The following is a 20,563-nucleotide window of genomic DNA, read 5'->3' as shown; positions in this document are numbered from 1 at the left end:
TCTTCCTCGTTTGTTTTGGTTTGTGACCGGGTCTCAGTGTCTAGCTCTGGGTTTCCTTGTACTCAAGGAGATCCGATTCCCTCTGCCTTTACCTCTACCAGTTTAAAGGCATGCACCACCACACCCGGCTAGCTTCTATAAGCCTCAACTAGTCATTTTAATGTGTTTGAGTTTCCCATTCAGAATTTAATCCCGCCAAGCAGTGGTGGTGCACGCCTGTAATCCCAGTACTCGGGAGGCAGAGGCAGGCAGATTTCTGAGTTCAAGGCCAGCCTGGTCGACAGAGTGAGTTCCAGGACAGCCAGGGTTACACAGAGAAACACTGTCTCAAAAAACCAAAAACCAAAACCAAAACAAACAAACAAAAGTTTTGGACTGCAGAGATTGACTCAGCGGTAAAGTCAATCCAATTGACTGACTGCTCCTCCGAGGGTCCCGAGTTCAAATCCCAGCAACCACATGGTGGCTCACAACCATCTGTAATGAGATCCGACACCCTCTTCTAGAGTGCCTGAAGACAGCCACAGTATACTTACATATAATAAATAAATCTTTAAAAAATAATGATGATGATGATGACGACAACGATAATGATAATAATAAATCTTTGGGCTGGAGTGCGTAGGGACCGAGCCAGCGAGCAAGGTTAGCCTGAGCGAGCAGGCCCGACCTGAACGAGCAGAGGTTCTAAATTCAATTCCCAGCAACCACGTGAAGACTTACAACAAACAGCCTTCATGTACAGCTACAGTGTACTCACATACATAAAACAAACAGATAAATCTTAAAAAATTTAATCCAGGGTGGGCAGAGACAGAGGGTCTCTGAGTTCCAACCAGTCTGGTCTACATAGGGAATACCAAGACAGCCAAGGCTACGTGGAGAGAGACCGTATCTCAAAAAATTTAAAAGTAATTTAAAAATTAAAAAGTGGCCATAAGGGCTGGAGAGATGGCTCGGCGGTTAAGAGCACTGACAGCTCTTCTGGAGGTCCTGAGTTCATTTCTCAGCAATCACGTGGCGGCTCACAACCATCTGTAATAGTTGGGATCCGATGGCTTCTTTTTGGTGTGTCTGAAGACAGCAACAGTGTACTCACATATATAAGATATATCTATTTATATTCTATCTATCTATCATCTATCTAACATCTATCTATCATCTATCTATCTATCTATCTATCTATCTATCTATCTATCTATCTATCTATCTATCTATCTTTTTTTTAAGTGATCACTGTAGCTGGCTCGGATATTTCCAGGCCAGCCAAGGACACGCTAGATAGGTGGGGGTCTGGGGATGAGTCCAGGACTCTGCCCTTCCACCAGGGGTCGCCGGCCTTTGCAAAGCCACGGTGTCGGGAGCGGCCTCCGGCCGGGGAGGGCGCTGTGCCGCCGGCACCGGGGGCGGGCTGGGGGCGGAGCGCCCGGCGGCAGCAGCTCTGGCTCGGGCTCGGGCTCGGGCTGGGGCTGGGGCTGGGGCTCCAGCTCGGGCCCTGCACCTGTGACTCGGTGGCGGCGCTGCTCCTCCGTGCCCCATGGCCCCGTCCCGGCTACAGCTCGGCCTCCGCGCCGCCTACTCCGGCTTCAGCTCGGTGGCCGGCTTCTCCATCTTCTTCGTCTGGACGGTGGTTTATCGACAACCGGGGACTGCGGCGATGGGGGGTCTCGCAGGTATCCCTAGGGGCGCGGGGCGATCGGGGCGGGCTGTGCGCGGCGGCTGGGATGGCGCTGCCCGGGGGCGGGAGTGTTGTTTACTCCAGAGAGACCGGAGACAGCGCAGGCCCGGGTTCCTGGGCAGTGCCCGGGCCTCTGGGACCTGGTGCCTTCTGAACGTGGCGGGACCTAGGGTGCCCACAGCCCGCCCCTGTGAACACACAGCCCGGCGGCTCCGAGGCTGTCGCGTCCCCGCACCCTGTGAATCTACCCTCCACCCCGTGGCCACTAGAGCGTCCCCTGCGCGCCCACCCCCTGGTCACCCTCGCTCCCGCAACACACACAGTTTGTACGGGATTACCGCATCTCTTATAATAAGTGGGGTTCCGGGGGAAACCCATCAGCCAGCCCCCAGCCAGCCCCAGAGGACCTCGGCCGAGACCAGGATCGTTCTGTGGACCCTGTGACACTAGACATTCCCTTTACACCTGTGCCCATCTGCTCTGGTCGGAACCAGTAGGAATCTGCTAATCCCCGAGGGACGAGGAGGTGGCGAAGGCCCAGCAATGCTCTCTATGTGTAATTTTGGTCACGTCGTTTAACCTCTGTGTGAAGGCCAGATATATTATTGCACTTATTAGCATAATTTAATACTTTTTTGCTATGCTAAACAATCGACTTCATCTAATCCTTATAGTAATCCTCTGAAGTAACATTATTGTGCCCATTTTACAGTTTGAAAAATTGATCGAGGCTTACAGTAAATAAATAATTCGTCTAGGGCTTCAACAGCCACAGGATGAGCCCCCAAGATGGCTCAGCCTTGAAAGCCTGGCTGACCGATTTCCATCTCTAGAACTCAGAAAGATTCCGGTTAGCATGCTAAAGGCACTGAGAGCCCTACTGAGGAAACTAACCCAGCAGTGCAACAGCCACGTGATATAGTATGTATGGCGAAAGTATGTGTCAGGAAAACCTTTTAAGATACAGCAATCTTATTCCCTGACTAAAATCCTTGGCCAAAAATCTAAAAATGGGATAGCTCGAAATAATTAATTTATGCTGGACAGCGGCGGCGCAAGCCTTTAATCCCAGCAGTTGGGAGGCAGAGGCAGATGGATCTCTGAGTTCAAGGGCAGCCTAGTATACAGAGTGGATTCTAGGGCAGCCAGGGCTATACAGAGAAACCCTACCTCGGGAAAAACAAACAAACAAACAAACAAAAACCAAAACAAACAGAAACCCAAACACACACAAAACAAACAAACAAAACCCCAGAATAACGTCAAAACAAATTCACTCCTTGCCTCTGAATGCACCTCTAAATGGAGAGGGAGCCAGAGGCGGGGCTTCTGCCTTATCAGAGGGCGAGCTTGGCTTAAACCTAAGGCGGCCAAGCAAGGGGCCCCGGTGTCACCATGAAAGCTGGGTTTGATGCTCTGCTGGGAGTTCTCCGGCTGGATGGGGGAGCACCTGTGGACCCCTGGCCCTCCTGGGATAGCCAACATCCCCAGCTTGTTTGTGCACAGAACCTTTCCCCTTTACTGCCCTCCTCCACGCTTCCTATCGCCCCGCTGCTTCTGGGTTTGGAAGGCACTGCCTTAGCCTGTGGCTGGATGCTGAGGCTTGAGATAAGCCCTCTGGTTGCAGGATGGGGGAAAGGCTTTGCGGGGATCAGCTGACTGTGTTCAGAGTCAGGTGGGTGGAGGGAGCGGTGTGTGAGGCATGGCCTTGCCTGCTGGCAGGAGGAGATGCAGCCGACTGAGATGCCGCTGACTCCCCGCTGGGCACGCAGTGCTCTGTGCCACTGTCCAAAATCCGGAGCTCTGTGTCCAGCTGCTTATTGCCAGGAGGGGGTGGTCCACGAGGAAGGCTGTGGCAGGTGGAGCTGAGTTCCAGGACAGGCAGGGCTACACAGACAAACCCTGTCTCATAACAACAACAAACAGCGGAGGAAGGGTTCCTGCCCACACTCCGGGCAGCCCCAGGGCCTCCCTCTGACCCATTCTCTGCTTGTTCATTCCATGACGCCCTTGCCTGACCTGAGGCAGGCTAGCCTCGAAGCTGCCCTCAGAGACAGGCACGTGGCCGCAGTTAGCTGGGACAAGGACATTGATCTCCTAGGTAATCTGGACACTGGCAACCCGAGGTGGTTGTGAGGAGCCGAAACCACTTGGTGGAGAGGCTGGTGGGCACTTTCCCCACCCAGCATGGGTTGCGATGGGGTGGGGAGTGGGGGGTGTCTACAGGCAGTCACCCTCGTTCCTCTTTTGGGGTGGAAGGTCAGCAGGATTTCTGACTTGCAAGCATTTCACTTCTGACTCAGCATTTTGCAGCCCCAGAAATTGCTGAGTCACAGGGTCCATCCTAGTGGGTTTGCCCATGTTGGTCAACTGGGCTGCTGGGCATGCTGGCTCCTGGAACAGGGTTTGTATGAGTGTTTGGGGGTGGGGGTGGCACTCTTATCCTAGCAGGAATATAAGAGGAAGTGACTTTGCAAAAAGGCAGTGGCCTAAAAAAGTGTGGGTTCACTGTAGAGACCTCATTGGACTCCCCCACCCCACCCTGGCTCTGCACTGGGAGCCCTAGGTCACATGCCTGCTTTGTGTCCAGAAACCATGGAAAGCCCTTGTCCCGACATCCAAACATCTCCATATTCTTCACAGCTGAGCTCTGATGGACAGGCACTCTGGCACCCTGGGTCTCCTTTGTCCCCAGGGCAGAGCAACAGGCCTCGCTCGGGTGTGTCCTCAGACTCTCATACCAAATGCCAGTATTCTCCATAAGCTCCCTTGGGTGCCTCCCACTTCTTATCCAGCAGCTGGAAGTGCTTTCCCTCTTGAATCATAATCTTTCTTTTTTAAGATTTACTTATTTATTTATTATATGTAAGTACACCGAGGCTGTGTTCAGACACACTAGAAGAGGGCGTCCGATCTCATTACGGATGGTTGTGAGCCATCCTGTGGTTGCTGGGATTTGAACTCAGGACCTCCAGAAGGGCAGTCAGTGCTCTTAACTGCTGAGCCATCTCTCCAGCCCAGAAGTGCTTACTAGGCCTATGAGCCCAGAGCCTAGGTAGGTCTAGCCTTGGAAGAGGTAGAGGGGAGCCAGGATGAGCTGTAGCTTGCTCCTGCAGCCAGTTGGGGCTGGGGCTTTGTCTATACTGCTTGCTCCAAGTTGTATAGACCAGACATCCTAAAGCCCATGCATATCCCAGCAAAGGGAACAGAGAAAGGGGGGAGGGGATTAGTTGCTTCCCACAAGAGAATAGAAGGGGACCAGGGAGGGACACTTCCTTGGCCACCACTTATGGAGGACGCATCTTTCCAAGAACGGCCAGGGTGGAGTGAGACCTCCAGCATGTCGCCTGGGAGGCCTGAGTCCAAGGCTGGAGGAGGGTTCAGGGCCATCTGAGCCACCCTCTTCCTTCTCTCCCCACTCTCAGTACTTCTGGGCATATGTGGAGGTGAGGGTTTGGGGGACCCCTGGGTCGTGCTGGTGGTCTGAGATGACTTCCTAGTGGTGGTTTGTACACTTCCTAACCCTGGTGGTTTGTACAGTTTCTAACCCTGAAACTGCTTAGCCACAGAGGAATGCTCTGACCTCCTTTTCCCTCTGAAGCTGGACTCCAGAATCTTTAGGTGGGAAAGGATCTTAGAACTCAGGTATTGCACCCGCTGTGTGAGGAGAGAGGACGAGTCTCTGGAAGGGACTGGACTGTCTCTGAAATGAAACGCTCGATGACAAAAGCCCACGTGTGCTCAGGGGTAAAGCAAGCCCTGTGTGCAGAGTCCTGGGTTCGATCCTAAGCAACCCTAAGGAGAGAAACCAACCAATTCCCTGCAGGCGAAAGCTGGAGGAGGGACAGGGAGACTTCTGTGGAGGTTGCTGGAGTAAAATCAAGATCATGGCGGGTAGAGCAGGGATTAGGGTTCTGGCTTCCTCTGGGCTGCTGTGGCTTCCCTGCCAAGACAGATGGAGTCATGCTTGTTTCCCTTCACCCAGAGCTCCGGGGTAATGGGAACCCATCCCAAGGAGGAAGCTCGAGGGCCGGTTGGGGCTGAACTGAAAGGGTGATAGGGGGTTGTCGGACTAGCAGGCAGGGAAGCAGCGTAAGGAGGTGTCGGCGGGCTCTGGCCACGCAGGAAGCCCAGGGTTCCCTGCTTATCCAGACGGGCAGGACTTCAGGGCTCACTCTTTTTCCAATTGGCAGCACCATGGGCAAAGCAGTGCCTGCCCTAAGTTTTCCTGGTTTCTATTATCCCTGCTTTGTTTTTGCCCCATTTCGACCGTTGAGCTGGTCACCCCGCACCCCATGCCTCCCAACCTAAGAGAGGTTTAAAACATTCTTAGACATGTCAAGAGGAGAAACGATTTTACAAACGTCTGTGCGCATTCCCCAGCCTGAGAAATAAGATGCTCGGTGGCTGTCAGGGTCCCTCTGCCCCCCACTGTCCCCCGCTTACACTCTCCTTCGCAGCCAGATAGATAGAAGATGTCTGTCCCTCTGTCTGAGAGGTCACAGCTCTTGTGCTGTGCCTCTGATGATTTGAAAAGCCCCCCACCCCCACCCGCACCCCCTTCTGGAGGCAGGAGGCTGCGGGGCCTGCCTGCAGCCCACGGCTGCACTGAGAGCTTACAGCTGGCCTGCTCTCCTCCCTCCAGCTTCCTTGGCTTGGCCCCACAGCTCTGCTCCAAGGCCTTGCCAATGGCACTGGCATCTGTTCCTCCGTTTCTTTGAACTGCACCAACAGGCACTGCCTGGCACGGAGGGTTGCACTGGAATCTATTGTTATAGACTGAGAGCAGCTGGCATCCTAGAAGTGGCCACCGGGCCCAGAAGCATGCCCAGAAGGGTCTGGGATGTCAGGCCACACACCGGAAGAATGGTAGGAGGCCTCGCCCAAAGCAAGTAGGCCACTTGAGTGGTGGGTGGCCCTGGGGGCCTTATGACAGGGCTTCCCTCCCGCCCTTTTTTAAGACCAGTGCAGAAGCCCTGGTGCCCAAGAGTTCAGCTGCAGGCTCCAGGGCCCAGAGGGCATGGTCCCAGGAGAGTAGGCAGAGGAAGAGTGGGAGAAGGCCTTTTTTGCCACACATCTGTGGCTTCAGGTAGGCATCAGGAAGTCTATATGTAAAGTTCTCATAGTGAAACTCCAAACAAATACTGTTTAGGGAGAATTCTATCTATGGACATATGCATATTATAAACTTAAACTGACATTCTTTTAAGCATTTAGGAGAAATATTTAGCATTGTTTTGTATGATTTGGTTTTTGGTTTTTGGAGATAGGGTTTCTCTGTATAGCCCTGGCTGTCCTAGAACTTGCTCTGTGGACCAGGCTAGCCTTGAATTTGGAGATCCACCCTCCTCTGGCTCCCCAGTGTTGGGATTAAAGGTGTGTGCCACTGCTGCCTGGCTACCAGAATTTTCAAGATGGGTGCCGTGGTGCACACCTTTAACTCCAGCATTCAGGAGGCATAGGCAGGTGGATCTCCAATTTTGAGGCAAGCCTCGTTTACACAGAGAAATTAGAAAAACAAAACAAAGACCCCGTTTCTCTCAAAAGAAGAAGAGGAGGGCGGCCGGAGAAGGAGGTGGTAGTGAAAGTAGAAATGACAGAGGTCTGCTGGTTTTGTTTTCCACATCTCTTTAATGTCTGATGTTCTGGAAGGCAGCTGGAGTCTCACGCCCCCAAGTTCAGGTGGTAACATCACATCTCACAGATAACACGTCACGGTCACGAGAGCCGGTCCTGGTGTCATCGTGCGGGTAGATCTGGCCTAGCGGACCTCAAGGGTTCTAGATGGGCGCCACTGGGCTAGATGCCAGGTGACATGTCAGGCAGGTGCCTGGGTCCCGCTGACGGAGTCTGTCCCCGCAGGTGTCCTGGCCCTGTGGGTCTTGGTGACTCACGTGATGTACATGCAGGATTACTGGAGGACCTGGCTGAGAGGGCTGCGCGGCTTCTTCTTCGTGGGCGCTCTCTTCTCGGCAGTCTCCGTTTCCGCCTTCTGCACCTTCCTGGCATTGGCCATCACCCAGCACCAGAGTGAGGACCGTGGCGGGCGGGGAGGAAGGGAGGGGCCTGGGGTAGCTAGCAACCTACCCTGGTTCTGCTAGGGACTGGATGGCTTGCTTGACCTTTCCCCACTGCCGGGGCTCCTTATTGTTAAAACGGGGAGAATGAGAGCCCCCAAGTCCTCCAGGGTAGGAGGGTTCGAGCCTGATATGAGTTGCTGGGGTCCTTTCATCTCTGCGTAGCTTCAGGAGGGCAGCGCCCCCTGGTGGTGGTGGTGGTGGTGGTAAGAAACATCAGAGGCTGTCCCTGTGTGACGTAGGCTGGAAGGGGACCCACCGGGTGTGTGCCACCGAAGCGTAGTGGATAGCAGACCTGCTGGCAACTCTGACCGCCTTTCATGACCCAAGCTTTGTGATCAAACATGCAATGTTACTCTAAACCCGCACTGCCCTCCTGCCTCTATTGATTGGTTGATAGCATTGATTCAGAGGTCAGGAGGCTGGAAGGATATGGAGTGGGGAGAAGGGGGTCCTGGCTGTGGTGCTCTGGGCAGATCTCTCAAGTTACCGTCTGGCTCTTTTCCCTGCAGGTCTCAAAGACCCGAACAGCTACTACCTCTCCTGTGTCTGGAGTTTCATTTCCTTCAAGTGGGCCTTCCTACTCGGCCTCTACGCCCACCGCTACCGGGCCGACTTCGCCGACATCAGCATCCTCAGTGATTTCTAACCCGGGGAATGAGGTCACCACAGCCGGGGGAGGGGCCCTCGGGATCTGGACTCCGCTTCTGAGTCATCAAGGGAGCTCACCCCAACCCCTGGGGACTCCAGGACCATGGCAGAGTATATGGGCCAGTTCAGTTTCCCAGAAATCTGTCTGGTCCCCTTTTGGGGAAGACATGGAGCTGTTAGAGGGGTGCTGCCAATATGCTCACTAGCCCGGCTAGAGGGCAGGGTAGACCTTTCCAAATGGATCTATTTTCTTAGCACGCTGAGGGATCTTTGTAAGTAGGGCCATGACAATGAATTCAGTGGGTAGGATTGGAACTACGGTGAGCGGCAGGGCTGGGACAGGCTTCCTGGCTACCCCGGACTTCATTGAAGCTGTGTGTGGAGGCCTCAAAGGTCCAGGCACGTAAGGAATCTTTAGTACAAATCTCCATCCCAGGTCGCCCACCCTATTGTCCTAAAGGGTTGGGTAGCTAAATTCACCAGTCCTTAGGGAAGTGACAGTTGGCTTTCCCTGAGCAGCACAGTTGGACAGAACCCAGCGTCTGTCCCTCCTACCTTCCCATCCAGAGTTTGTTTCCCATGAGGGTGCTAGCGCTAGCCAACCATTCCCTTGTGTCACACATGACCACATATACCAGAGCAGGACTCCTCGGATGAGGCTCGACTTGAGGACCACAGGAAACACACCCCCTGTACCTAGAAGGGCTTTGGGATCGGGGCAAGCGGGAGCTTCCTTCCCATCAATGTTCAATCTCCAGCTTTGCACCTCACCTGACCCTCGCTGCACAAGACGACCCTGACGCGAGGACCTTCTTCCAGCACCGGACCCCAACTCTGACCTTTCACCTTCTCTCTCTCCTGAAGGAACTCTTCAGGACATGGGCCCAAGGCCGTATCTAAGCGGAGAGGGAGGGCAGGGGCTGCTACATGTATCCTTCTCTGGTAGGTTGCCATTTTGCATGTCTACGTTTCCACCTACTGGGCACTGCCCCCAGCTCTCTGCCTTACTTGTGTCATGGGCACTTAAGCAGAAATACAGTGGCTATTTTAACCAGCCTCAGGGTGTTTCTTTAGGGGTGGGGGGCTCTTCAGAGGGGACAAGAGTGAGCAAGATGGGGGCTCTAGCTATGTTGTCATCTCCCTAAGTTTGGGGGTACTGGGCAGCTCCTCCCCCCATCTCTGGTCCCTCTCAGTATGGGGAGACTACTGGCTCAGATCTCCTTTGGTCTCCCAGCTCTGCCCCAGCGAGGGTTAGGATGCTCACAGACTCTACAACCCTGCCGATTCCATCTCCACACCCTAAGCCAAGGTAGATGGGAAAGGGGATCTTTCTTTTTCTACCCCAGCCAGATTGCTTGGGGCTCCAAGGTGCCTGGTGACCAGGATGTGCAAACTCAGAACCAGAAAGGCTGGAGCCAGCACCTCTCTCTCTCACGCTGGGTACACTTGTCCTGGCCTGTGTTTGCCTCGCCTGTCCTTTACTGCGCTCAAAACATCAGGGTGCTTTAGAGAGGGGAGGGACAAGGAGCGTGTCTACTTCTAGAGCCTTCTGGTAGACGCCCCCACTGGGACAGGAGGCATTCGAATCCCACAGGGCCTAATGTGTAGGGCTCAGCCCCGGGCCCTCTCCTTATTCACCTGGGTTGGCAAGCATGTGTTTGGAGTGGTTTCTCTCTGCATGCAGTAGCCATGGAAGGACAAGGGACTGGAGGGTCCGAGTTAGCCCCAGACTTGTCCCTTCTCCCCAGCCCACCAACAGGATGCTGGATGCACACCCACCCCACTGACGATGTCCCACCGACATCCAGGGGGCGTTCTCCCAGGGACTTTAAAGCAAATAAAAACATATTTTTCAGAAGGTTTTTTTTTCCATTTTTTTTCTTTTTTACAAAAACATGCATACATACACAAGGTATGGTAGGGTTGGGGGAAGACACACACACACTCTTGCACACACTCGCGCTCTCTCTCTCATACTCATACACACACACACACACACACACACACACACACACAAATACTCTTTCTTGATCCCAGGCCTAGACCTCAAAAGCCTCAAAGACTTCTGGGGTGGCCTCCCCTCCCCCATGTCCGTCTACTCTCCCACCTTTTTCCCCTCAGCCAAGGTAGCCCTATGTGGGGCAGCAGCCAGAGCTGAGGGGTGGGGGAACCCCAGAAACAGAAGGCTCATACTGGGGACAGTCAGGCACCCCTGGGATTGTGTTGTGCTTTCGAAGGGAGATGAAGTTTGGCACCGTTGGATTAGGAGACACAGGACTCAGAGAACACCTGTCTGCTGCACCGGGGCACTGACATGGTCCACGTAATGTGCCCTCTGGTGGGACAGTGACTGGTGGGAGACTTGCAGGTGACTACTCACAGGGAGAGAGCAGCTCAGAACGGCTCTCAGAGCCCAGTGCTACCAGAAAGGCATCTGAGGAAGCAGGCGAGAGGAAACTCTCCTGTACTTAGGAATAGGAGACCCTTGGCTCCTCCACTCCCGGCCCTGGGAACCTGGGAAAGGCCACCGTGGCTGAGGCCAAGTTAAGAATAGTGGTTATGGATGTGCCCAGTTGAGCTAGTGCCCCCTCTGTGCCGTCCTGAGGGATGGAGGCCTAATCTGTTCTGGAAGGCCCAAGTGGGCCCCAGTGCCCAGCCTGCCTCCTCCCAGAGTCCTCCCTGCTCCCCATCCCAGACCCAGTGGTCTTCTCAAGTTCCTTGGGATAGCTGTCAGGGTAGGCTGTGTTCTAGACCTGACTTCCTGCCCAGAGGATCTCTGAAGACCCAGGATCAGGGCTGACAACAGAGGTGAGAAGAGCCACGTCTGAAGGGTGATCTGTTCTGAAACCCTAGAGATTCATGGGTTCTTCCTCTTCCACCAGCTGCTCCGGGGGCCTGGGAACAGGACAAGGGTGGAGTGTGGGGGGGCCACAGGTCCGTGGGCAGGTCTTGGTGGGGTTACCCTCATAGTTCCGCCTTAAGGGCCCGAGAGATTAGCCTATGAGAGTCTGAGGTCCTCAACGAGGACCTCTTGGGAGAATCCAAGATTAGATGGCCATGGGCTCAGGACTGGGGACCTGGTATTACCTGTCTTCAGCCAGGATGCCCACAGAAAGGGATGCCAGGGCCGTCACGGCTTCTACTTCTGCATCAGCTCCCGGCACTCTGGGTAGCCAGGAGTCTGGACAGGAAGCCAGGCGCTGCATACAGCCCCAGTATTTCCCTAAAACGAGAAGCTGGGTCAGTTGGGGAAGGCAAGCTGAGTTATACCCTAGACCAATGCCAAAGCTGGGGACTCGGGCCCAGAGCCCAAGAATCACATCATCAGCTTGGGGGTCAGCACCCCTCCTGCCCCCACCTCTCGGCAAAACACCCTCCCATCTCACCCCTTCCCTACAGCCCTGGGCAACAGCAGATTCAATATGGCTATGAGGCCAACTCCACAGATAACTAAGGCCCTTCCCATCCTCCCTGGCTAAAATTCCACTCTAGAGGGTTGGAGAGAGAGATGAGTGGTTAAGAGCACTGGTTGCTCTTCCAGAGGATCTGGGTTTGAGCTACTAAGTAGATGCTGAGAGTCAAGACAGCCAGGACTACAGAGAAAGATCCTGTCTCCAAAAGTCCTCAAAATAAATAATAAAAGGCCGCTTCATAGGTGTGTGGAGGGCTTGTCCCTACGTCTTGGCTTATGTCAAGGTTTGCTCCTATGCCAGTGCCTTAGCTTCCTAGAGCATGGGGTCCCCTCAAGTGGCCACCACACTACCCAGTCTAGCCCTAGGAGCCTGCAGTCCCAGCAGGCAGAGGCTGAGGTAGGAAGATCACAAGTTGGAAGGCAGCCTGGGCTACATAGTGAGACCCGTGATCAAACAAAACCAACTAAAGACCTGGGGCTGTAGCCCACAGTAAAGTAAATGCCTAGCGAGACCCCTGGTTCATCCCCAGTACTGAAGATGGGTGAGGGGTAATGGGTAAGAAAACCAGGGCACAGAGAAGGGGCGAGCATCCCCACAGCCGCTCTGCACAGCCACCTCTGGTCCGTGGGACACTCATCATCCTGTTATTTTGACACAATGAGACATGGACCCACTCAATGCAGAACGTGGCCCACAGGAGGTTCAAAAGTCAGCTCTGTCTGTGGCTTTCTGTCTGGTTCCCCAACCAAGCCCTGAATATGAGGAGTCTACTTTGCCACTGTATCCCAGCAGAGACTCTGGGCCTTCCCAGAAAGTGTTTAACACAGAACAGTGTTTCACTGGCTTTAACCTGGCGGAAGCTGAGTCTTGAACATGCTTTCCAAATGTGGGCTCGTTGAAGTGTTTATATTCTGAGACCCAGGCAGGCCCTTCACACGGCTTTCCAGTCCCTGTTACCAGCACTGAAGAGGTTAAGCCAAGCCTTTTTGGCAAACAAGGCCCCCTGACCCAAGACTGTAGCCAGAGATGGAAAGCCAGACCTTGTCATAGGAAGCCTCTGTTTTGTCCGTGGTACTCCAGCTGGAGGGCTAAGATACTCAACCATGGGTATGCGCCCGCCATTGCTCCTTAGGTGGTAGTACCTGAATATCCTGTTCAAGACTATCAGTGTGCATCTAACCTGGCTGACACTGGAGTCTCTGGGACCCTTGTCCCCAGGATGGTGAACCCTGCAGTTCTCCCGAGTTTGGACCCAGCAAATGCCCCAGGGAAAAAACTCACTGTGCACCCTGACCACAGCTTCCAGAGAGCGGATGGCACTGAGGTTGGGTTTCTGTTTCCAGCTTTCTTCTGAAAGAGGATCCACCTACAGAGACATTCCATCAGGCACCCCAGACTCAGCTTTTGCAAACAGGCATGAGCTGTCAGCTCGCTCTGTGACGTCAGAAGACACTGGCCCTAGGTCTGACCCAGGGAGGTTCCCACTGTGCCACCTACCAAACACTGCCAAAAGAGGCCAGTCCCATCCCTACCCCTTCCCGTGTTGTCTTCCCCGGGGTCTCCCACAGCTGTGGGAGCCAGGCTCACCTGCACTGTTGAAATGTAGCTAGCTGCGGGCCGGGGGCTTACCTTGTTGCCCAGGAGAGCGGCCACACAGGCCTCAGAGGCATCACAGATGGCTGTGAGGTCATGTCCGCCCTCTAAAACCAGCACCACAGCACCTCCTGCCAAGTTCATCAGCTGCTGTGTCATGTACCCAAAACCTAGATGGTTGGGGTGAGAGAGAATGCGGGCTGGAGGCAGGGCAGACCCATTTCTGCCTCCCCCATTCCCCTGCTTGAATCTTCCTTTAGAGACAGTGTCTTAAAGACTAGAACCCTATGCGAAACCCATTCATATACTTCATTCTGAGCTTTGAGAAGCTAAGGGTCTTGTGTGCAAGGTCCCACAGCTGGGAGGTGGCAGGGCTGAGACCTGGATCCCCGCATCACTGCCAGCCCAAGTCTCTCTCCCCGGGCCACAACTACCTCTTTGTCCCCAGGCCCTGGTGCATCGAGGCCTACACAGACAGATCCGTTCTGAGACCGCCGACCTTCACACTTCCTCCCAAGCTCAGTCTGGAAACCTGGCTTCTGCCAATGGGCTTCCATCTGGCCGACCCAGGGTCTGATCGATGAGGTCAGGCCTGCTCTTGAGAAGCAGGTCTGGGCTGCGAGGCTGTGGTAGCCTGCAGGCCTACTCCAGACCTTACCGTTAGCCCTGGACCGTGGCCACTGCCTCCTGCCCCTTTCATTTTGGCAGGGCGTTCCTGTCCCCACACAGTCTGGCTCTTAGACCCCACAACTCCCCCCACAGCTGAGGCCCCCTTACATTTGGCAGAAACATGGTAGCCACCCAGCGGGGCTGGATGACCCTCTGCAGCATCAAACCCAGCAGACACCAGGACCAGGTCTGGAGCAAACTCTCGGGCAATGGGCATCACCACTATCCTGAAGTTGCAAGGAGAGGCGTCATCAACCTGGCCCAACACATGGTGCATGCCAGCCCCTCCCGCCAACTTTGCCGAGGACACCAGCTGGTGGGACACCAAGAAGCACAGTGTCCTAATGGGATTAGTGGTCTGATCTCCGTCACCCTGGCGGTGGCTCTGGTAGCCCAGCCTTGGACTCAGCCATACAGAGAATTTAATGAGCAAGAGGCAGAATGGAGGCAGAGATATCAAGGGCAGGACAAAGACGTGTGGGCTGCCAGCACAGTGTGTGCTCCACACAGCCAGCTCTGCAGGACTTGCTCGGGTCACTAAGCCCTGGGGACTGAGTCACCCAGCACTGTGGCTGAACCTGAGCACACTCTACGTAGAGCTGACCTAGGTGACTTGCTGCCTGAGAGCACACAAGGGTGACTAGACCCTGGTCCCGGGTGGCCAAACTCCATCTTTCCTCTTCCTCCCTTGCCTGCCCCTGGCCCAATGCTGGCATCCATTTAGGCCAGCACAGAACCAGCGAGGCCCACCCAGGGCTCCTGCAGAGTCAGTGTTCATGGAGAGAACCTCCAGAATAGGACTTACGGATCTAACTCTAGGGTTCCATTTTCCTAAACAGTTGTGGGGAACCTGGGTGAAGGAGACATGGACTCCTTACAAGAGCCCAAAGCCCAGGGCAGTTTCCTAGAGTAAACCGATCCCTCCATGTGGACAACATTTAAGGACACCAAGTTTCTACTCTCACCAGAGATCCACCTCCTCCATGCAGCCCTCTTTAACTAAATGTGGCAGGTTTTTGTTGTTGTTGTTGTTTTGGTTTTTTGGATTTGGTTTTTTTCAAGACAGGGTTTCTCTGTATAGCCCTGGCTGTCTTGAAACTCACTCTGTAGACCAGGGTAACCTCGAACTCAGAAATCCACCTGCCTCTGCCTCCCAGAGTGCTGGGATTACAGGCCTGCACCACCAATGTGGCAGTTTTGATCTCCGTAAATGTCCTCAAGATGTATGACTCTGACTCTCTCATTATTATGTGTCCCATTTTGTTGTTGTTGTTTTTGTTTTTTAAGACAGGGTTTCTATGTGTCACCCTGGCTACCTAGAAACCTACTTTGTAAACTAGCTGAAAACTCAGAGATCTGCCTGCCTCTGCCTCCCTTGGATAAAGGCATGTGTCCCCTTTTTTGTTGTTGTTTTTTCGAGACAGGGTTTCTCTGTGTAGCCCTGGCTGTCCTGGAACTCACTCACTCTTTAGACCAGGCTGGCCTTGAACTCAGAAATCTGCCTGCCTCTGCCTCCTGAGTGCTGGCATTAAAGGTGTGCGCCACCACTGTCCATCCCCCCCTTTTTAATTGGATCTTGCCTACAAAGTCTAGCGACCAAATGGGAGCAGGCTGACATGACATCCCAACTGATCACTTCCAACCTAGGGCCATGGGAACAGGAGGAGAGGTCGTCTTGCTGGACTGGCTTCCTTTAGACCCCAGAGGACTCACCTGAAAGCAGCCAGGTACTCAGGATCCCCCATGGGCGGATCCAAGCCCCCAGCCCAAGCCACATTGACGTTGAAACCCTCGCCACTGCCGGTTCCCACCTGGAAAACAGGATGCAAGGCAGCGGTGAGGAGAAGAGTCCCGAGTGACTTTTTCACTTCCAGATCGGGAAGCTGAGGCTCAGGAAGGGTAAGCCACTTGCTCAGAGTCACACAGGACAGGGGCAGAGAGTCGTGTGTGTGTGTGTGTGTGTGTGTGTGTGTGTGTGTGTAGTCAGTGGACTGGAAGACACGGAGCCAGAGCGCACTCACCTCATCCACCGCGCACAGGACAGGGGCAGAGAGTCGTGTGTGTGTGTGCGTGCGTGCGTGCGTGCGTGCGTGTGTGTGTGTGTGTGTGTGTGTGTGTTTAGTCAGTGGACTGGAAGACGCCGAGCCAGAGCGCACTCACCTCATCCACCGCGCCGCTGCCTGGGAAGAAGTTACCATCGTCATGGCGGTGAAGGGAAATGTAGAGCACTCTGGGGTCCTGGTAGAAAGTCTGCTGTGTGCCGTTGCCATGGTGAACGTCCTGTACAACACAGCGGCCAGTGAGGAAGGGAAAGTCCAGACAGATGAAGGTAAGGAAGGGCATGGTGGGAGGATTTCAAGGTCAGTAACCATGCTGCGACTCTAGACCCGTAGGGTCAGGAAACTATGGTTCCTAGGATCACCTAACACGAGATGCCCCAAGTAATCTACTGTCTGGCAGTGATTCCCCATCTCCACATGGAAAGATTCGTCCTGTCTTGTGACAGGCTTGACTGGCCTGGGCTCATGTCCACCAGAGTAGCCAGAGATTTACCATGTAGACCAGAGTGGCCTGGGACTCATTATGTAGACCAGGCTGTCCTTGAGTTCACAGAGACCCACCTATCTCTGACTCCCAAGTACTGGGATTAAAGGTTTGTATACCATACCTAGCAAAGACACTCTCTCTACATAGGTGTAGGTGTAGAGGTGTGTAGGGGTGTGTGTGTGTGTGTGTGTGTGTGTGTGTGTGTGTGTGTGTGTGAGTATCTCTCTGTGGACATATCCTTCTCACTGTCTTGCACAGTCGTGAGGCAGTATACATGGTCAGTGATCAAGCTCAAAGGGACCCAGACCCAGTCCTCTAGGAAGTACTGGGTTTTGTCTGCCCTCAACTCACAAGACCACACTAGGTTCAGATGTGGAAAGCTTCTCCAGTGTCCTCAGGATCTACTTAGAAATATCCCTGCAGGGGAGACCCAGCTTGGTGGTCAGAGGCACACTCCAGAGCTGACTGACCTGGGCTCCCATCTCATGAGAGGACTAATTACAGTAGTAATCTCAGTCGGTGCTTTCCTCATCTGTGAAATGGGCTACATCAGGGCTATAACTGGGCTACTGTCAGGGTCTGGATGGTAGAGCTGTGACGGTAAGTGAACTGCTACCTCCCCCCACGGAAGTGTACACTGTGCACGTCAGCAGCCTCGCACACACCAGCACTGTTTGGGCCTCTTGGAGTTGTATGATGTGGGCGCGGCATCTACCCAAATGTTAATACGGTAGAGGCTAATGCCAAACCCTGACAGGCAGCCACACCTTCAACGGCAGGCTCAGGGTTCTTTCTGCAGGCGGGCCCGGCTCTGACGACGCTGGGAACCAGAACCTACCCAGTCAACAATGAGGATCTTGCTGGCTTTGCCGTGTTGCTGTAGCTGTCGGCAGGCGATGGCCACGGAGTTGAAGAAGCAGAAGCCCCTGGAGGGAGGAAAGAGGGTCCTGCCAGCCTATCCTCATACTTCTCCGCCCGCGGGAGGGCTCCGGAGGCCTGTCCCCGCCTCGCCTCACGCCACCTAGGCCCACCCCCTCGAATGCCTTACATGGCTGTAGAGTGATCTGCATGGTGTCCTGGAGGTCGCACCACAGCAAAGCCGTTCTGAAAGGGGAGAAGCAGTCGTCAGTTCAGTAGCCATCTCTCAGTCCACATTCGCCCCAGCCTGCCTCTCATTCCATCCGCTTTCTCTAAGGATTAAAAGGCAGGAGCCGGGGAGCTGGGGAGATGGCTCAGTGGTTAGGAGCACTGACTGCTCTTCCAGAGGTCCTGAGTTCAATTCCTAGTAACCACATGGTGGCTCACGACCACCTGTAATGGGATTGGATGCCATCTTCTTGTGTGTCTAAAGTCAGTGATGCACTCACATTAAATAAATAAATAAATCTTTATAAAAAAGGGGGGGCAGCATCTCCAGTTGAGATGTTCAGACCGCTCCCTCCACGCTGTTCCCCTCCCTGGTAGGTCCAGGCTGTAATCACAGTGACATCTATTGACTGATAGATAAAACCATGTGCCCAGCCCTGCGCTGAGTACTTCATAGACACTGCCTTTGCTCCTCACGGCATCCCTAGGGCACAAAACCTCATCACCCTCAACTGACGGGTAAGAAAGAAAGCTCGGTGAATTAAACAACCCAAGTTCTGCGGCTGCATGCAGCAGGGCTGGGATTTTCAAATCAGGAGAATTGTCAAGCCCTGCCAAGCGCTTTTGATACATACGGAGGGCAGTGCCTGTCTTGGGCTGTGAGCTCGCAGACGACGGGACTGTACGCTTCAGGGGGGTCATCCCCAGGCCACTATCCGAGAACAATGAGCACAACCCCCAACTTAACAGGCAGGATCCCCCTCTAAACAGCCTGGAGTATTCAAAGAAGGGCCGGGCAGTGGTGGCGCACACCTTTAATCCCAGCACTTGGGAGGCTGAGGCAGGAGGATTTCTGGATTCGAGGCCAGCCTAGTCTACAGAGTGAGTTCCAGGACAGCCAGAGCTACACAGAGAAAGCCTGTCTTGAAAAACCAAATCAGGGGCTGGAGAGATGGCTCAGTGGTTAAGAGTACTGACCACTGTTCCAAAGGTCATGAGTTCAAATCCCAGCAACCACATGGTGGCTCACAACTATCTGTAAAGAGATCTGACGCCCTCTTCTGGTGTCTGTGTACTTAAATATAATAAATAAAATCTTTTAAAAAAAACCACAAAACAGGTCTTAAATGATGCCAAGACTGTCAAACACCCTAAGGTCCAGTGTCTTGATTATGTAACTGACATGAACTTGTGGGTCAAGCCTCACCTCGGTTCCAGCCCTGATTTCCCTTTCAAACCCTTGTGGCAATATCCGCAAGGAGTGGGAAGTGTAAAGCTTAGGACCTGGACTCACTTTTATCACCCCGGCACCAACTCTTTAGCTTACCAGCCTTTAATGTAAAGTTCCTACCTTTAGCTCTCGGGAAGCTACTTTGAAGGCAAGGTCGGTGACGCTGCCTGCCGCCCAGCGGGCTGCATTGGAGGAATGCAGCTCATTCCAGATGGTGTCAGTATCTACCTGTGGGGGCCAGGGTCAGGACTGCATCATCCTGTGCTTCCCATAGGAGCCAGGGCCCAGTGAGGCGGTACCCATCCCATGGCCAGGACCCCAGGGGCAGGGAGCTGGGCAGACAGAGCTGCCTCCCCAGTGCCCCACCGCCCAAAGGCAAGGCCTCCTGTGTCCCCAGTCCCAGGAGGACTTCTTCCCAGAGTCAGTCCCAGCACCAGCTGGTGGGTGGCCAGCACTCTGCCTCCCCAGTCAGGGGAGGGGGCATGGCGTTACCTGGGCGGGATTGGGGTTTGGGCCCGGAGGGGTTTTAAGCCCCAGCTGACTCTGCTCAGGCCCCGCCGGACGGTCGGAGCTGAAGGGGCCGTCTGCACCACTGTCTTCCACTCGGGGCCCCTAGCCCAGGCTGGGAGGCCCCCCAAACCCAGTCCCTGGGCCTCAAGGCTAGGGAGGGGCCGGGGGGCATGATGGGGAGATGGGAAGGGCGAGGCGGACCGAGAGAGGCGAGCGAGGAAGGCAGAAAGAGTCGCAAGAGGCTGGAGAGAGAGAGAGAGAGGAAGGACAGAAAGGGAGAGGAGGGAGGAGAAAACAGAAGCAACAACAGTTGGAAAAACCAGAAAGTGGCAAGAAATGGGGAGTTGTGAACAGGGCGCTGGCTGGCTCCCCAACAGCCCCCCCCCCGTCAGCCCTCCCCCGTGCCCTCCCGGACTCAGCCTCCACCTCACTGCCACACCCCTTGCCGGGCACCATGAAGCGGGCCAAGGCACCAGAAAGCCCTCCGGCGGGTGGGGAGGAGGCGAGCAGAGCGGAAGCTGTGCCCTGGGTAGGGACGTCCTAAAGCTCGGAGTGCGTGGGAGGTACGCGGGGCCCACACGAGGTCTGGAGGTCAGGGGGGGCTCGCCTCGGATTCCCGAGAGAGCCCGCTCCTGGGCAGGCACAGCTGCCAGCTCCTGGAGCGTGGAATGGCCAGTGCTTGCCCACTGGGATCTGACAAAAAGGGGCGTGTCAAGCCCCCGTGTGGCCCTACCTCGAGCCTCACTGAACACCTGCCAAATACCTTCTAACCGCGAGGCACCGGGCTCCGCACTCACGTGGGACATTCACGGGGCCGGGATACACTTGTCACAAGGAGCTTCCGGTTAGAAAAGTGTAAAGGGGAAGGCCCTGCCCAGTCTGGCAGAACCCCAAGTCACAGGTGGCAGAGGGGTGGAAGCGGGCCGAGAGAACGGAACGGAGGCTGAAAGCCCTTGGCAATGCCTACTTGAGATCTCTAGGCATACTTACCCCAACCCCGCCACAGGGTAGCATCACAAACGTCCGTTGTGCCAGGAGTCCTGTGGGGGAAGATCCAGGTCATGTGAGTAAGGGGCACAGATGGCCTAAGAGAAGTAGGTACGGGGGC

General features: G+C 54.6%; 2 protein-coding genes across 10 annotated transcripts in view; one reads left to right on the top strand and one right to left on the bottom strand.

The window, feature by feature from the left end:
* The first annotated feature begins 1,413 nt into the window (after window positions 1–1,413).
* Window positions 1,414–9,460, top strand: Slc48a1 (solute carrier family 48 member 1). Its single transcript, XM_052161547.1, has 3 exons — window positions 1,414–1,673; window positions 7,541–7,708; window positions 8,268–9,460. Exons 1-3 carry the CDS (start codon window positions 1,538–1,540, stop codon window positions 8,402–8,404), a joined length of 441 nt encoding a protein of 146 aa, XP_052017507.1. The 5' UTR covers window positions 1,414–1,537; the 3' UTR covers window positions 8,405–9,460.
* A 931-nt stretch (window positions 9,461–10,391) lies between these two features.
* Window positions 10,392–20,563, bottom strand: part of Hdac7 (histone deacetylase 7) — a 52,595-nt gene continuing 42,423 nt past the window's right edge. For all 9 annotated transcript variants that reach the window (XM_052161540.1, XM_052161542.1, XM_052161539.1 and 6 more), the window contains 11 exons: window positions 20,446–20,495; window positions 19,066–19,173; window positions 17,677–17,732; window positions 17,467–17,554; window positions 16,242–16,361; window positions 15,795–15,892; window positions 14,190–14,308; window positions 13,449–13,582; window positions 13,101–13,185; window positions 11,494–11,629; window positions 10,392–11,301 (listed from right to left, as the gene is read on the bottom strand). In XM_052161540.1, the coding sequence (XP_052017500.1) occupies window positions 11,256–11,301; window positions 11,494–11,629; window positions 13,101–13,185; window positions 13,449–13,582; window positions 14,190–14,308; window positions 15,795–15,892; window positions 16,242–16,361; window positions 17,467–17,554; window positions 17,677–17,732; window positions 19,066–19,173; window positions 20,446–20,495 (1,040 nt within the window). In that variant the 3' untranslated portion in view covers window positions 10,392–11,255. The remainder of the gene's footprint in view (window positions 11,302–11,493; window positions 11,630–13,100; window positions 13,186–13,448; window positions 13,583–14,189; window positions 14,309–15,794; window positions 15,893–16,241; window positions 16,362–17,466; window positions 17,555–17,676; window positions 17,733–19,065; window positions 19,174–20,445; window positions 20,496–20,563) is intronic.

This window comes from Apodemus sylvaticus, chromosome 17 (assembly GCF_947179515.1).
Source record: "Apodemus sylvaticus chromosome 17, mApoSyl1.1, whole genome shotgun sequence".
NCBI lineage: Eukaryota > Metazoa > Chordata > Mammalia > Rodentia > Muridae > Apodemus > Apodemus sylvaticus.
Note: the sequence above shows the minus strand (reverse complement) of the source record. Positions and strands in the feature narration are given on the sequence as shown.

What these genes read in the sequence shown, in the direction of transcription:
- Slc48a1 (XM_052161547.1), top strand. Translation starts at nt 1,538, where the DNA reads ATGGCCCCGTCCCGGCTACAGCTCGGCCTCCGCGCCGCCTACTCCGGC. An exon ending in GGCGATGGGGGGTCTCGCAG is followed by an intron (nt 1,674 to 7,540) that starts GTATCCCTAGGG and finishes CTGTCCCCGCAG; the next exon opens with GTGTCCTGGCCCTGTGGGTC. An exon ending in GGCCATCACCCAGCACCAGA is followed by an intron (nt 7,709 to 8,267) that starts GTGAGGACCGTG and finishes TTTTCCCTGCAG; the next exon opens with GTCTCAAAGACCCGAACAGC.